Below are 14,902 nucleotides of genomic sequence, written 5' to 3'. Positions count from 1 at the left end.
ACTACTGTCCCCAGAGCTTGGTTGGTGCCTGTATATAGTAGGGGAACAATAATGGCTTATTTCGTAGCCTAGTAACTCAGATGAAAAAGAGAAACACAATTGACTATTAAAAGAACATTAAAGCCTAAGACGGGTCAGAAATGAAGTCACAAAGCACCATCCTTCAAGATCTCACTGCTATCTAGTGAAGTCTGAATCACAGCTACCCTGTATGACAGAGTTGGACTGCCTGTGTCAGTTTCCGATTCTATAAATCTTTACAAGGTAAAAAGCCTCATCTTTCTCCCTTGAAGCACCTAGTGGTTTCGAACTGCTGACCTTGTGGTTAGCATTAGGCCCACGGTGCGTTCTCAAGTGTTCTCTGAAATGAAGCTGGACAAACCATTCTCAGTAACTCCTGAAAAGTCATGGCTCTCTTTAATATGTAACTGTCTCCCTTGCCTAAGCATTTAAAACCAGTAGTACTTTATAAAGAAAATACTTATCTGTACACACACCAGATTCTCAATGGTATCAGAATTGCCAAGAATTACGAAGTGTGGCCAATGACCAAGCCATGAGCAACCAAAACACAGAGCTATTTACCAAAAAGGGGAAACATTGCAAAATTACCTGAAATCTTGACCAGTATAAAAGCCACAATAGACTTCTATAAAAACAAAGCTAAAGAATGAAAACGGGAAGAATACTCCTTTTAACCAAGAGCATCACTGGACACTGATTAACAATTGTATTTGAAAGTGTGAACAAACACATGTTTATCTAGTAGCAGCTGCGCCTCAGGCTCTGAAAAGAGACAGGCTAACACTCACAGCCCCAAATGCCCACATTGCTTAAGTGGCAGTGGTTTAATTTTTGCGTCAAGTAACCAGTTAGATAAAAGCTGTCTTCTTTTAGAACAACAAGGCTTCGTGTTAAAACAAACAAACAAAACCACTTTCAAGAGACAACACCGCATCTTGGCACAAAGTTCAAAGCATTTTCATAAAATGAGTTCTTTATGAAATGATACAGCATGAGCATCATCCCCGGCTGATACCTTAAATGAGGCTTATGAACTATTCAGAGCGGGTAAGGGTTAAGAAGAGGAGTGGAAGGAAGAAGGGAGATGTTGTAGCACCAGGAAACTGAGCACATGGACGGTACACTGATGAGGATCAGGCAAGAGAACAGCGAGATTCCCATTGATGCCTCTCAGTGGGGAACCAAGCCAAACCCACTGCCATGGAGTCGATGCCAACTCACAGTGGCCCTACAGCACAGGCTAGAATGTCCCTGCGGGTTTCAGGGACTGTCACTGTTTATGGGAGGAGAAAGCCCCGCCTTTCCCCCAAGGAGCTAGCTGGTGGATTTGAACTGCTGACCCTACTGATTGTAGCCCGACGCATAACCACTACGCCACTAGAGCGCCTTTGAGTGGGAAAGAAGCCCCATTATTTGCAAAAATCATTCCTAACGACAGTAAATAAATGAATATCCACCCAAGTTGAAACCATCAGAGAGAGGAATAACAAGTACTGTACTGTATATATTCAAGTATAAGCCCACCCGAATATCAGTAGAGGCACCTAATTGTGTCACAAAAACTGCATTAAAAACGTGCTGAAAAAATCGGATTATATATGGTAAAACTCTGAAAACTCACTCCCACTTTGGGTTCAATTCCCCTTCTGATTTTGAACATTTTTTTAAATGACTGTGTAGTAGTTACATAATCTTGTCAATTTGAGAGGATTCATTGGGAAGGGGTAGGGTCTAGCCTGTCAATCAGGTTGTCGCTTGATAACCTGATTTGGAAGCACTAAGAAGATAAATAGCTCGCTGGAGGCGGGATGCAGGCTGACTCCCTGGGAGACATTGCAGCTGACAAGACACATGGAGACAGGCTGATGGCAGCCAGAGACTCAGAGCTGGAGAAGCCACGTAGAGACCTGTGCCAGCACTGAGATGCTTACACTGCAACTGGACCCACAAGGCTTTCCACTCACTGCCCTGTGATCATCCTGCATTTGGCATCATTGCATGCGTTTCATGAGTCTAAAGAGGAATTTTTAGATTGGTATTGTACCCATGGGCTAATATAGGACTTGTGGAATTGATGTGGACTGGGTGGGATGCTTTTTCAATATTCAGTTGCTCTTGTATATAAAGCTCTTTCTTACACACATATGAGTCTCCCTGGATTTGTTTCTCTAGTCAGCCTGGATTAGCACAGACTGATTTAGAAAGAGCCACTAGCTGACTTTCACCTTTGGGGTCCTCTGAAAGGAGGTTAAGTTAGGTCAGTTGTCTGGAGAAAAAAACAAGCAAGAGATTGATCCAGTTAGGTCCCCAGAGAGAAGCTCTCTAATCTGAATACACATCCCACCCAGCGAATGTAGCCACCGGGTCGCAGGGATTATCTACATAAAACCCTTAATTAATGCTTGAAAGCAGGCAGGCCATTCGCTCCATTGCCTGGTGGTCATTAACAGATCAAGAGTGGCTTAGACAATCAGTGCCAGGGAGTCAGCATACCACAGAAAGCAAGGAGGGAGAAAGACAGGTGACCTCTCACCAACAAATGTGTCAAGAGAACTAAAATAGATCTCGATACAATGTTCTTTGTTCAGTGTGCTGTGTGTATGGGTGTGCCCTGAAATATACCAGGGGTCTTCAAAAAGTTAGTAGAAAAATTCTATTGTCTTTGAATACTATTTTCCATGAGCTTTTGGAAGCAATCTCATACATTTGCACACAAATGTAGATACACAGATGTACACACTTCTGTTGCCATCAAGTCGATTCAGACTCACAGTGACCCTACAGGACAGTGCAGAACTACTTCAAAGGGCTTCTACCAATGCTTACTGGAAGCAAGATACCCTGCCTTTCTCTCATGGCTGCTAGAGCTGGGGGTGGGTTGGTCGTTGGGAACTTGGTAAATGTACCACCAGGTTTCTCTCTCTCTCTCTCTCTCTCTCTCTCTCTCGTGTTTATACAAATACATCTCCAGTGCTTTTTAAAATTTTGATTTCTCTATAAATGCTGTATATACATTTAAGATGGCCAATGAGTGCATCTAACCAAAAATTGAAATAAAATCAATTTCCCAGTGTAATTATCTAACATCCATGTGATAAAAACAAGATAAAATAAAGATCTTAGAAGCAAAGTATAAACAAAAGAAAAAGCCCAGCAAACCAAACCAGAGGGGGAGTGAAGTAAGAGAGAAACCAGCTGGTCCACAGCATCAACCATCGAGGGTTATTCACAGCCGGTTACACGCAGAAACCCTAGGAGGAGCCTGCATCCACAAAGGGCCCAACCCCAAGCCCTTCCCATTGGCGGGTGAGAGGGAGAACATGAAGGAGAGGGACTGAGGAGCGGTTTCACAGGGGGGTAGCACCCTGGGTCTTCACCTTGATCTCCTTGAAGAAGGACGCCGTTTCTCCCTCGATAATCGGCTGCAGCAAAGGGCTTCTCCTCTTGCTGGAGGGGGAACCCTGCGACAGATAGTAACAAGGAGGTTACACTGGGAAGCCCTGGCCTGCTCCCTGAGCTCCTTGGCCCTCCTCGGCCCTCATCAGAATTTATATCATCTTCCAACTCAATACCTTTAAAACCTTAAAATATCTCCAGGAACACCTGAAAAAGAAAGTTCCTTTTGAAATTGCGCTTCACACACACACACACACACACACACACACACACACCACACACCACACCAACATCACACACACCACACACACACACCACACCAACACCATACACACACACACCAGATACAGTAGCACAAGAACACACTAGATACAGTAGCACAAGAACAACACACCAGTACCTTACAGCACACACTGAAAACACCTGAAGAAAAAACACCCGTCTCCCCACCCTCCTTCCTCCCCAATCACAAATGACTACATGAACAATCTAGTGATGATAAACTGAGAATAATGGCAGCTGATCAAGCAAGTCCCTCAAAGGTTATCTAATTTCTCTATTGCCCATTTACCTACTCAGGAACACGAAATTCAGCACCAAACCTAACTCACTGCCATCACGTCGATCCCTACTCAGAGGGACCCCAGAAGACAGAGTGGAATTGCCCTGCAGGGTTTCCAAGGCCATGAACCCACTGACCTTTCCATTAGCAGCCAAGTGCTTTAAGAAGAAGAAAGGAGGAAGAGGAAGAGGAAGAGGAGGAGGAGGAGGAGGACCAAATCAGTAACACCAAGTCGATTTGGACTCACATTGACACTACAGGACAGAACAGAACCGCTGCTTAGGGTTTCTGAAACTGTCAATCTGTATGCAATCAGAAAGCCTCCACTTCCTCCGAGCCTGTGGTGAGCAGGCCAACCCGCACCCCACCACACCACCAGGGCTCCTGCGGAGAAAGTAGATGAGGCCCTGTGAGCAACCCCAGAGCCCACTCCAGCAGGCAGTCAAGGGCAGCAGAGAGTTACACTCACAATGATGGGTATGGTGTTGACTCGGGATAGGATCTGTTTGACCAGCCGGTAGCGGTCATAGAGTGGCTTCATCACCTGCCGTTCGGTCTTTGTTACCTGAAAAGCAAGAAGATGAGAACTGAGACAGTGGCTCACCGTGCTCATGCTGTCGGCTGTCCAGCAGACTCTGGGGCCTGGCATTCCAGGAGAGGACGCACATCATTCACCAAGCCTGGCCATTCTCATGCCATTTGTTTATTTGTTTGTTTGTTTAAGCCAACAGCACTGTTTAGTCCATAAATACATAAAATAGCTACTTCGGTTTGAGGCAATCACTTCATCAGCAATATCGTTTTCCCTAAAACAAAATCTGGACCTATCAGGTCTCTCCTTAAAATTCCTCTGGATTCAGAATTCCAAGATTATTTACTTTTTTTTTTTTTTTCAGGAAAGAGGGAAAGCATGTATTCCTGTTAGCTTCTTTATCCTCTGGCTCTGTTGACAATTAATGTACATGTCTGCCTCGTGAAATTATTGTGTATTACAGATGACTGGCAAATAGTAGGGATTCAGGGGATATCTGTTGACAGAATAAGTGCCTAATCTTGGGATTTTGACTTGAGGCAGAAGGTTCAATAGCTGTTACTGAACTCAAGGACTGATTCTTTAGGTGGTGGGGAGAAAGCAAAACTGACTCTCCGGAGCAGTACTTTAAGCCACTCAGAGACCTCGTCTAGCTAAACATCCTCATGATCTGCTGCTCCTCCTCCTCCTCATTCTTGGGTTCTAGAAATAAGAACCCAGTCAGGCTTAGTCTTGCCTAACTTCTCCTGGTATGATCTCATCTTTACACCCTACTGGCAAATTTCAGGTCAAGAATCACTCCCTGTTCTGAGCTGTCTTCTCCCCCACCCCTCCGTTGTCACGATGGTGTTGTGATCACACCTTGTTATTTCACGTTTACCCTAGGCCATAAATATTTGTCATCAGATTTGTTTCTTCCTTTAGACTGCAAGCACCATGAAAGCAGGAATCTATGATTTTGTATCCCTTCTAGCTATTTCAGGAGTCCTACTGGTGTACTTGTTCCGTGTTGGGCTGCTAACCGTAAGGTCAGCAGTTTGAAACCACCAGCTGCTCCACAGGAAAAAGATGAGGCTTTGTCCTCCTGTAAAGAGTTACAATCGCAGAAACTCAGAGGCAGTTGTACTCTGTCCTTTGGGGTGGCTATGAGTCGGCATCAACTTGATGGCAGTGAGTTGAGTGCCTATTTCAAGGAGTCTTGGTGGCACTGTGGATTATTGCTTGGGGCGCTAATCTCAAGGTTGGTAATTCAAACCCACAAGCAACTCTGTGGGAGAATGACGCGGCTTTCTGCTCCCATAAAGATTTATGCTCTTGGAAGCCCATAGGGGAAATTAGCTCTTCCCTGTCCTACAAGGCCACTATGAGCGGCTATTTCAGTGCTCATATCACGGGAATATCTCTGTGAAACGACCGAGTGGGTATGTAACACATCAGCCTACCAGGTGCTGTTGACCTGACCCTGACTCATGGCAACCCCACACAGGAAAGAGCAGAACTATGCTCATAGACAGGTAGGCCTAATTCACAGGTGTGCATAGATAGCCATAGTTCTTTAACTGGGGGCTCAGATGAAGTATCTTTGCCCTAAATTTGGATTTTGTCTTCAGCAATTTATTTCCATTCCACACAGGAGGTATAGGCAAATTGCACAGAATTTGACAAATTTTCTTCTGGGCCTTTTGGGGCTTCAACCATGAGGGGAAACTCTACGTTATGTACAAAGGGATTATCATTTGCTGCCTTTTGTACGTATTTGCTGCAGACTGATCAACTATACTGCACTTTATATACTCCCCAAAATAAGGTAGGATACTGACATCATGCTAAGCCAGTTCTGTGGTTTACCATCAATTGTTAACACTAATAATAATGTGGTCTCTATACCTCTCTGTTATTACAACATTAAAAGGCAGATAGCTTTCCACTTTACCATCTACAGCACAACTCTGGTCGCACAGTGGGCTACTCACTGGGCGGCTAACCAATGTCAGTGTTTCCAACCCACTCCTCTGCGGGATAAAGATGAGCCTTCTGCTCCTGCTACTAGTTACAGTCATGGAAACACACAGGGGCAGTGCTACCCTGTCCTAGAGGGTCGCTGTGTTGTTGAAGAGTTTATAATTTATGCTACTTTTTTAAAAAAAATGACTGTTATGGCTGGAAGAAAACCAACTATTTTATATGGAAATGGATTAAGGATCTGAAGGAAAATATTGGGAATCAAATGCAGGTGTTACTAATACATACCTACCACCCTAAGTAAAACATGAAGGGCAGAAGCAAGTGTCGGCGAGAATGCCCAACAACGGTAGCCTTTCCTTCCCTGTGGCTGGTGAGGGCGTAACTCTAAGGACAACTACTTGACAGTAGTCAGTGAAGCTGAACATCTGACCTGGTAACTCCACTCTTGTATATTAAGTATACACCAAACGAACATAGATCCATTCACCGAGACATAAAAATGAATCTTGATTCCAGCATTGCTTACCCCAAACTAGAAGCCATCAAAATCATATCAATGGAATAGATGGGGTCTGTTCCCACAGTTAGCACTACACCCATCATAGTGAGGCTGAAGAAACCATGAATTTCTTCTACACAGCACCATGGATTACTCTCACACCAATCAATGCTGAGTAAAATTAGCCCCGGACGTGAAAGATTATATATTGTAGAATCCCACTTAAAAACATTAAAAAAATAAGCAAAACTAAGCTATAACTTTAGAAGTCTAACTATCATTGCCTCTGAGTTAATTCTCACACATAACAATCCTACAGAGCAGGGTAGAATTTCTCCATACAGTTTCCAAGGTTGCCATCTCTGGGGAAGCAGCAGACGGTCTCATCTTTGCTCTGCGGAGTGACTGGTGGATTTGAATTGCTGACCTTTCAGTGAGCAACTGAATACTTAACCGCTGAGCCACCAGGGCTCCTTAGAAATCAAAGCAGTGGTTTCTAATTTGGCCTTGTGGTATAGTAATTATGTTAGCCTGCTAACCACAAGGTAAGCAGTTCAAAACCACCAGCTGTTTCATAGGACAAGACTTTAACTCCCTTACAGAGTTACAGTCTCAGAAACTCACAGGGGGCAGTTCCACCCTGCCTTTAGGATCAGGAGGAGTTGTAATCTACTTGATGGCAGTGGGGTGCGGGTAGGATGCTATGTAGACTGTACGGGGTTTGAAGAGGATTGCTTCTTTTTATTTTTATTTGAAATGAACTCGTTTGTCACTACAGAGTCCATTTCCATTTTACTTTCCCTCCTCCCTTCCCCCACGCCCCCGCTCAGACCACTCTTTAGGTTTGAGGGATAAAGAAGAGCATTTCTTCTTGATATTTGTGAAAATTCATCAAGAAAAATACATTTGGGGCCCTTTTCTGTATTTTCAAAAAGTTCATGGAGAAGTACATTATGTTTTGATTCAATAAGTGTTATAATTATGTTGAATATATCATTCAATAAAAGTTAAATGATAGCTAGGAGTAAGTTTGAAGAACAGAAATCAAGTGGCCTGTACAATGTCAGATATAAAATGATAAAATTTGGAATGAGAATACACACACACGCACAAATCTTTTAATACATGCTATATCTATTAAGCATATTGCAGATGGGATTAAGGCACATCCTAACTGTTGCCACGTGATGTGTGAAATACAATGCGCAATGAAACACGATATGCACGACAGCCAACAGATGGTTTATTTATTACCCAAGGAAATATGACTTCTAATAACGACAACAGTAACGGGTCAGCATTTCCCGACTGCAGGCCAGCATGTTAGTCTGACTCAGTAATTTGCCAGAAACATTTCTGGATGTTAGGAGGAAATTTAGCCAGTCAAATTAACCAAAATAAGTCAAATTTGACAGTAATAAATTTCCTTTCTAATATTTTGTCCAAAAGGAAGTTTTCTATGTCTAGCATTTGCTTGAGTTTTGGCTATGGCACGCACATTTAACTTGGCTGGATGGATCACCACACGTTGAGAAGAGGGACTTAGAAGAGCTCATTGTGCTTCTGCAGGACGCGTGCTAGACCACGGGGCGGTGATTTGAACAGAACAAGGGGGATATTTCATGGTTTAAAATCAGGAAAGGTGGCATCAGGGTTGTATCTTCTCACAATACTTGTTCAACCTGTGTGCTGAGCAAGTAACCTGAGAAGGCGGGCTACATGAAGATCACAGCATCAGCTTTGGGACTCATGAACATCCTGCAACATGCAGATGGGGAACACAGCTTTATTTGTTGACAGCAATGGGGTTTTAAGTATTTACTGATAAACATCAAAGACATTTGAAATCTGGCCTTTATTATGGATTTTAACGCAACTCAAAGAAAACAAATATCCCACACTATACCAATAGGCAACATCATAATAAACAGAAAAACAAAACTGTCAAGGATTTTATGTTACTTGGATCCACCATTGTTGTTCTTAGAAGCAGCAATCAGGAAATCAAGCTATGTACCGCATTGTGAAAAATCTATTGCAAAAGACCTCTTTAAAGTGTTAATAAGCAAAAATGTGATTTTTCACCCAAGCCATGCCATTTTCAATTGCCTTATATGCAATAAGGAAGATGGACAACTGAAAGGGAAGACTGAAGAAGAACTGACACCTTTGAATGGTAGAGTCGGCAAAGACTAGTGACTGCACCATGACTTGCCAGTGGAATGGACAAATCTGTGTTGGAAGAAGTATATAGCCAGAATGCTCTTTTGAAACAAGGATGGAAGTATTTCATCTCAAGTACTGTGGACGTGCCATGGTTGATAGAGCAAGTCATTGAAAAAGAGGAACACCCTTGACTACGTGGCAGCAACAATGGACACAAGCATCAATAGTCAAGGATGGTGCAGGACTGGGTAATGATTCGTTCATTGTATGCAGGGTTCTATGGGTCAGAACCAACACCATGTCCTCTTACAGCAGCAGGCTTACTGTCTTGTTAGTTTCCAAGATTACAAACATAAAACCATACTCACTGCCATCAAATTGATGCCAACTCATAGCGACACTATTGGACAGGGTAGAACTACCCCTGTGAGTTTCCAAGTCTGTGACTATGTGAAGAAGGCCGTTCAGTGAAGAGCAGCACTTTGCTCTACTTCTCCCTGTGGTAGGACCTTTTGATGTGATCCCTAAATGTTGCAAAGGACTTGCCATACTAATAAGTAATTGGCAATTACTCGTGTACCAGTGTCCACGTAAGTGTTTCTGGTTTCAGTACACATATCAATGTGTCATAGGGTGCCCGAGTAAAGCAAGTGGTCTTGTTAAAACAATGTCGCTGCTACAGAAACGGCAGACAACTATTTGGCCGGTGCTTCTGAAAGTGTTTCCATCAGATGATGCAGAATCAGCAAAAACCCTTGAGCCAAGAGTTCCGGCTTCTCTGGGAAACCAGGGTTTGTAACGATAGGTCAGTTCTGGAAGCACATCTTTCTCTTCTGTGTTTGCCCAAGTGCTATTTACAGTCCAGGGTCCATGATGGCACCAGAGAGCTAGGCATGGAAAGGTCTCTCTTGGATTTGCAACCTGGCCAGCTACCAAGTGAACCCTGCTTTTCCTGAGGAGGCAGGAGCATCCTGGTCCAGGGACGGGCAGTCTGGCTTGGGCCCAATCATAAAAAAACACACTCACATTTCCTGCTGCATTTTCTTCCTGTCCTCTGAGACAGTAGAGTCTGGAGTCCTGGAAACCCACAGAGGCAGCTCGGTTCCGTCCTTAGGGCCACGATGAGTCAGGATGGAGTGGAGGGCAGGGAGCGCTTGTGAGAAGTCCTGAGTCAGGACAGAGCCGATGGCAGCAGGGGTGGAAGGAGCTGCTGAGTGTGCAATGGCTCATGTCCTTGGATGCCGCTGAAAAGCTAAAGGTTTGAGTCTTTTCTGCGGCACCTTGAAAGAGCTGCCTGCTGATCTACTTCCGAACCACAAGGAGCCACTGAAAAGCCCTCGAGAGCACAGTGTTCCCCTGACACCCCGAGGGTCACCAGAGTGGGAGCCGAGTCCGCAGTGGCCCGCGGCAGGGACAACTCCTAGTGCATATCCGCTTGGAAGCGAACGATCTTTCTCCTGACTCGGCCGCTGAGCAGCAAGCCTTGGTGAGCAGAACCTATCATTGTAACAGATGTAAAAACTACCATTTATTGTTCAACACTCCACAGCCTTGCACCCCTCCTCCTCAGAACCAGACGGGCAAGGTTGAACGACCTGGGGAACCAACGAGTCGGTCAGCACAGCCATGCTCAAACTCAAATCTAAATCCTCAAGCTAAATCTACATATGATCCTCGCTCTCTGTTGTTAGCTGATGTACGCTCAGCCACGCCACTGTGTCTTATTATCAGGAAATAAAGGGGGCAGCGTTGCTGTGTACTCAGTGCTGAGGACAAGACAACAACGGTCACTAGGCTCCAACTCAATTTATCTTCTCCTTCTGGCAGCTTTACGGCTCAGAGGGACCCTTCGAGACATACATGCAAACAAACTGCTGTGTGGTCCACAGGCACCATCCCCACGATTCGTTGTGGACTGGACTGCTGTGACCCGTGGGGTGTTCAGTGGCTGAGTTTTGACTGAAGATTGCCAGACCTTTCTTCTTAGTGAAGCTCAGTCTGGAAACTCAGCTCGAATCTGTTCACAACAGTCGCAAAAGTGAATCTAGGTTTGCCTATGGACAGGCTCACCGTGTCCGCGCACTGTCACAGTCCAGGTGGAAGGAGAAACTGCCCAGCTGAGCGCAGCTAAGACCCCCAGACCCCTGAAGTGGCAGCCGGCTTCATCTGTTTTGAAAGCAACTGGGAGCTTTTTCTCATATCTAGTTAATTGAAGGCCTTAGGCAAAGAAGCCAGCCCATCAGAGGGCAGATCCATGCCACAACTTGGATCTATACATCGGAAAGAAGAAAAGTTAAAGAAGGAAAATACACACCTGTCAGCATCTCCCTCACGGTCTTGTGACCTGGATGGGCTCTCTGCTCAGAGGCTCTGTGCCTGAAGTGCAGGGTGTGTGTGGGGTGGGGGGTGAGGGGGTGCTCTCCTGTTAAAGGTGGCTCAGCTCTGCCGCTACAGGTTCTGAGCACAAACAGCCTCGCGTTACAAAAGGTCAACTCACAGACAACTCTCAGAAACAACTGGGCCAGCCCCAGCTTGCAGCAAATTCCTCACCACAATCGCTTGATTTACCCTTATGCGGCTTTTGAATGAATGAAAAGGTTTTGAATCTTTTCTTACATCAAAGTAATGCTACAGAAGAACTGTATGGACCTGAGGGCCCCACTTCGCTACAAATTCCTAAAGACCCAGGAACGAATCCTGTTCCTCACCTGGGAGCTGTCAGTATTCCAGCAGGGAGGACAGAGTTTCACAACATATTGGAGCTCCAGTGCATTTACTGTTTGGTTCAATGCCTTTACAAAATCCAAAACAACATTTGGCTGAGACACGGACACGATCCGAGCATGTCAGTATTTTTCCACTGCAGGGACAAGCCAGCAAAGGCAGTCGTCATCTGCCTCAACTCGCCACCCCATCCCCCCACCCCCCGTTTAATTTAAAACTGTCAAGTTCAGAATCACAATATTGTGGAGGATTTATTATCCAGGACTTACAGGTCCCATGTTCTGTGGTGGTAAGGGTTAGGTTCCCAGTGAAGGGGGCAGAACCCAGACACCCTGTTCTCACAGACAGTAAAGTTTAGTGCATTATTTTTATTAAACAGGCTATTTTCAGTGGAAAGACTAAGTCTTTCTATAAGAGACCTGTGCTTTTTGGCTATATAAAAGTTCGTTGAAAACCTAAATCTTCACTTCCTTAAACCTTCTTGTATGACCTTGTTTTCTTGGGTGCTTGACAACAGTCTCCCCAGGAGGTTATGGAGCGTCCACAGCAAGGAGCTGTGATTACAAGTTCCTCTGGGCAGAGCAGCCTCCTGTCCTATCTCCCCTACAGCTAACAAGTAAGCAGCCAATGAACTCCTGCTGACTAACAAGTGACTGCAAATGCTTCCTGTTCCCATGAAAAGGCAAGGCCAGGGTCCAGAGTCCTCACAATGTTAGTTCTCAGTGACAAGCGGCACTTCTTTAAGAACCAATACTGGTCACAACTACATTGCACAAAGGACAATTTTAAAGTATAGCCTTCACGTTTGTAAGAAAGAGTCCGCCTTCATTTTTTTATAGATAAGAAAATTGGAGCCCAGACAGCTGAGTGGCCACTGATAGGGGCAGTTGTAGACAGAGCAGTCTCTCCGGCTCCACGGATCCTTACTGACCCCCTTGGCCCTTTCTCCGTTGGAAATAGGAACCTAGTTACTAAATTTTAGTTGCAAACTAATTTTCTTTGGAACATAATTAAGTTCAAGATATACTGCCTAGGGAAACTTCTTATTGGCTAAGGCTTCAGAAAGTTTAGTTCTGGAGAAAATAGTCATCCATTTTGGTCAACGGATCAATATCCATTCAGTGGGAAAGATGCAGACTCTTTAACAAGGGGTGATGGCTGCTCCCTGGGGGAAACAGCTGAGTCTTTTTGCTCTTGTAAAGACTGACAGCCTCAGAAACCCCGGCCAACAGTTTTACTCTAGGCTCACTATGAGTCATGATCCGCTCGATGGCAGTGGCTTTGCTCTTTTGGGTAAGGTAAATGCTATACATATGCAATTTTGTAACAGTAATAATAAGGGAAAATATATGCGAGTGGTGACCCAGGTAGATATGTGGGTGCGGGAAAGTCTGTGGGGTACATACCCCTATAGGTATTTTTGTGAGCATGTGCATATGCATGTTTGTGTATTCTGCATATATCATGAAGGCATTATATATACAATGAAGCACCAATGGGCCACAGGTAGGATAATTTCTAGATATATCCAAACACCTGTGGTAGTTACGTAACCTGTTGCCAATTTGAGACTTAAAAGTGAAGGGGTGGAGTGTAGCTTGTTAATCAGGTTGCAGCTTGAGGACCTCATTTGGTGGCTTTGCGAAGACAAATAGCTCGCTGGAAGCGAAACACATGCTCACTCCCTGCGAGACATTCCTTTGGACAATACACACAGAGCCACGCTGGAGCCCTGGAGCTGAAAGAGCCACCTGGAGACCCACGCCGGCACTGAGATGCTTCCCCTGTGATCTTCCTGCATTCGGCATCATTGCATGTGTTTTGTGAGTCTGAAGAGAAATTTATAGATTGGAATGGGATATATGGGCTAATATCAGACGTATGGGACTGGACGTATTGATCTGGACTGGGTGGACTGGGCTGGGTTGCTTTCTCAATATAAGGCTCTTTCTTATACACATGTGAGTCTCCCTTGATTTCTTTCTCTAGTCTACCTGGACTAACACACACCTCATGGGATTGGTTTGCTGAGTTTAAAACTTCAGGACCATAGTCTCCTGAACAACTAGGCTAATTGTCATAATCTAGTTTTTAAAGAAAATGTTCTGCCTGCTAGCTTGGTGATTAGTTTTGGGATCTTAAGCGCTTGAGAGTGGTCATCTATGAGACAAGTTATTGGTCTCTTCCCATCTGGAGCAAAGGCAAGTGAAGGGAACCAGAGGTTCAAGGAACAAATCAGGCCACTGGACCAATGTTCCCCACAAATCATAACCTCTTCGAACCTGAGATGAGAAGAATCTGATGGTGCCCGGCTACCACTACCAACCTCACGGACCAAGGACACAATAGAGGACCCCAGTCGCAATGCAAGTATAATGTAGAACAAAACTCAGATTCTTAACAAAGGCCGGGATGATTGGTTTGGTAGACTAGAGGAACCCCTGAAATGATCTCCCTAAAAATGCCCTTCCACCTAAAACAGAAGCAGCTCTCTGAGACCACCTTCCGGCCCCCTAACAGATTGGCTTGTAAAATAAACAATGACACTCATAAGGAAGATGCCCCTTGAAAGCACTCAAGGACAGAGAGGAAATGGTCCACCTGCAGCCCAAAGCAGCCATGAGAAAGCACGGTGGGCCAGAGACACAGGCTGGACAGAAGGAGGGCCGGAGGGACCAGGCGAGAGTGCTGGCACATTTGGGGGAGTCACAACAACAATCTGTGTATGAATCGTGGAACGGGAATCGAATTTGCTGGTTAAAATACCAATTCCCCTTCCCCCATCCCCATCCCTAAATAGACATTCTTAGCCATCACCTTTATCTTCAGAGTAAAAGCAAACAGTAGGACACTCCATTTGCAAGACATTGAGCATCCAAACTCCAGTTCCCAAACCAGAACAGCTCCTCCCTCCCTCAAGGAATCATCCGCTCACATACCGGCCGGCCGTGGATGCTTTCATAACACAGCAGTGCTTTCTGCAGAGCCACTTTCTCATTGGCGATCTGGTCCTTGGTCATATCCTGTGTGAACG

At 44.9% G+C, this 14,902-nt stretch overlaps 1 protein-coding gene across 5 annotated transcripts in view; it reads right to left on the bottom strand.

Moving 5' to 3' along the window:
• The window catches only part of FAM13A (family with sequence similarity 13 member A), a 313,755-nt gene that overhangs the window by 10,165 nt on the left and 288,688 nt on the right, over window positions 1–14,902 (bottom strand). For all 5 annotated transcript variants that reach the window (XM_075544017.1, XM_075544018.1, XM_075544019.1 and 2 more), the window contains 3 exons: window positions 14,808–14,891; window positions 4,452–4,547; window positions 3,402–3,485 (listed from right to left, as the gene is read on the bottom strand). In XM_075544017.1, coding sequence (XP_075400132.1) covers window positions 3,402–3,485; window positions 4,452–4,547; window positions 14,808–14,891 — 264 coding nt within the window. The remainder of the gene's footprint in view (window positions 1–3,401; window positions 3,486–4,451; window positions 4,548–14,807; window positions 14,892–14,902) is intronic.

The sequence above is a fragment of the Tenrec ecaudatus genome, chromosome 3 (genome assembly GCF_050624435.1).
Source record: "Tenrec ecaudatus isolate mTenEca1 chromosome 3, mTenEca1.hap1, whole genome shotgun sequence".
Taxonomy (NCBI): Eukaryota; Metazoa; Chordata; class Mammalia; order Afrosoricida; family Tenrecidae; genus Tenrec; species Tenrec ecaudatus.
Note: the sequence above shows the minus strand (reverse complement) of the source record. Positions and strands in the feature narration are given on the sequence as shown.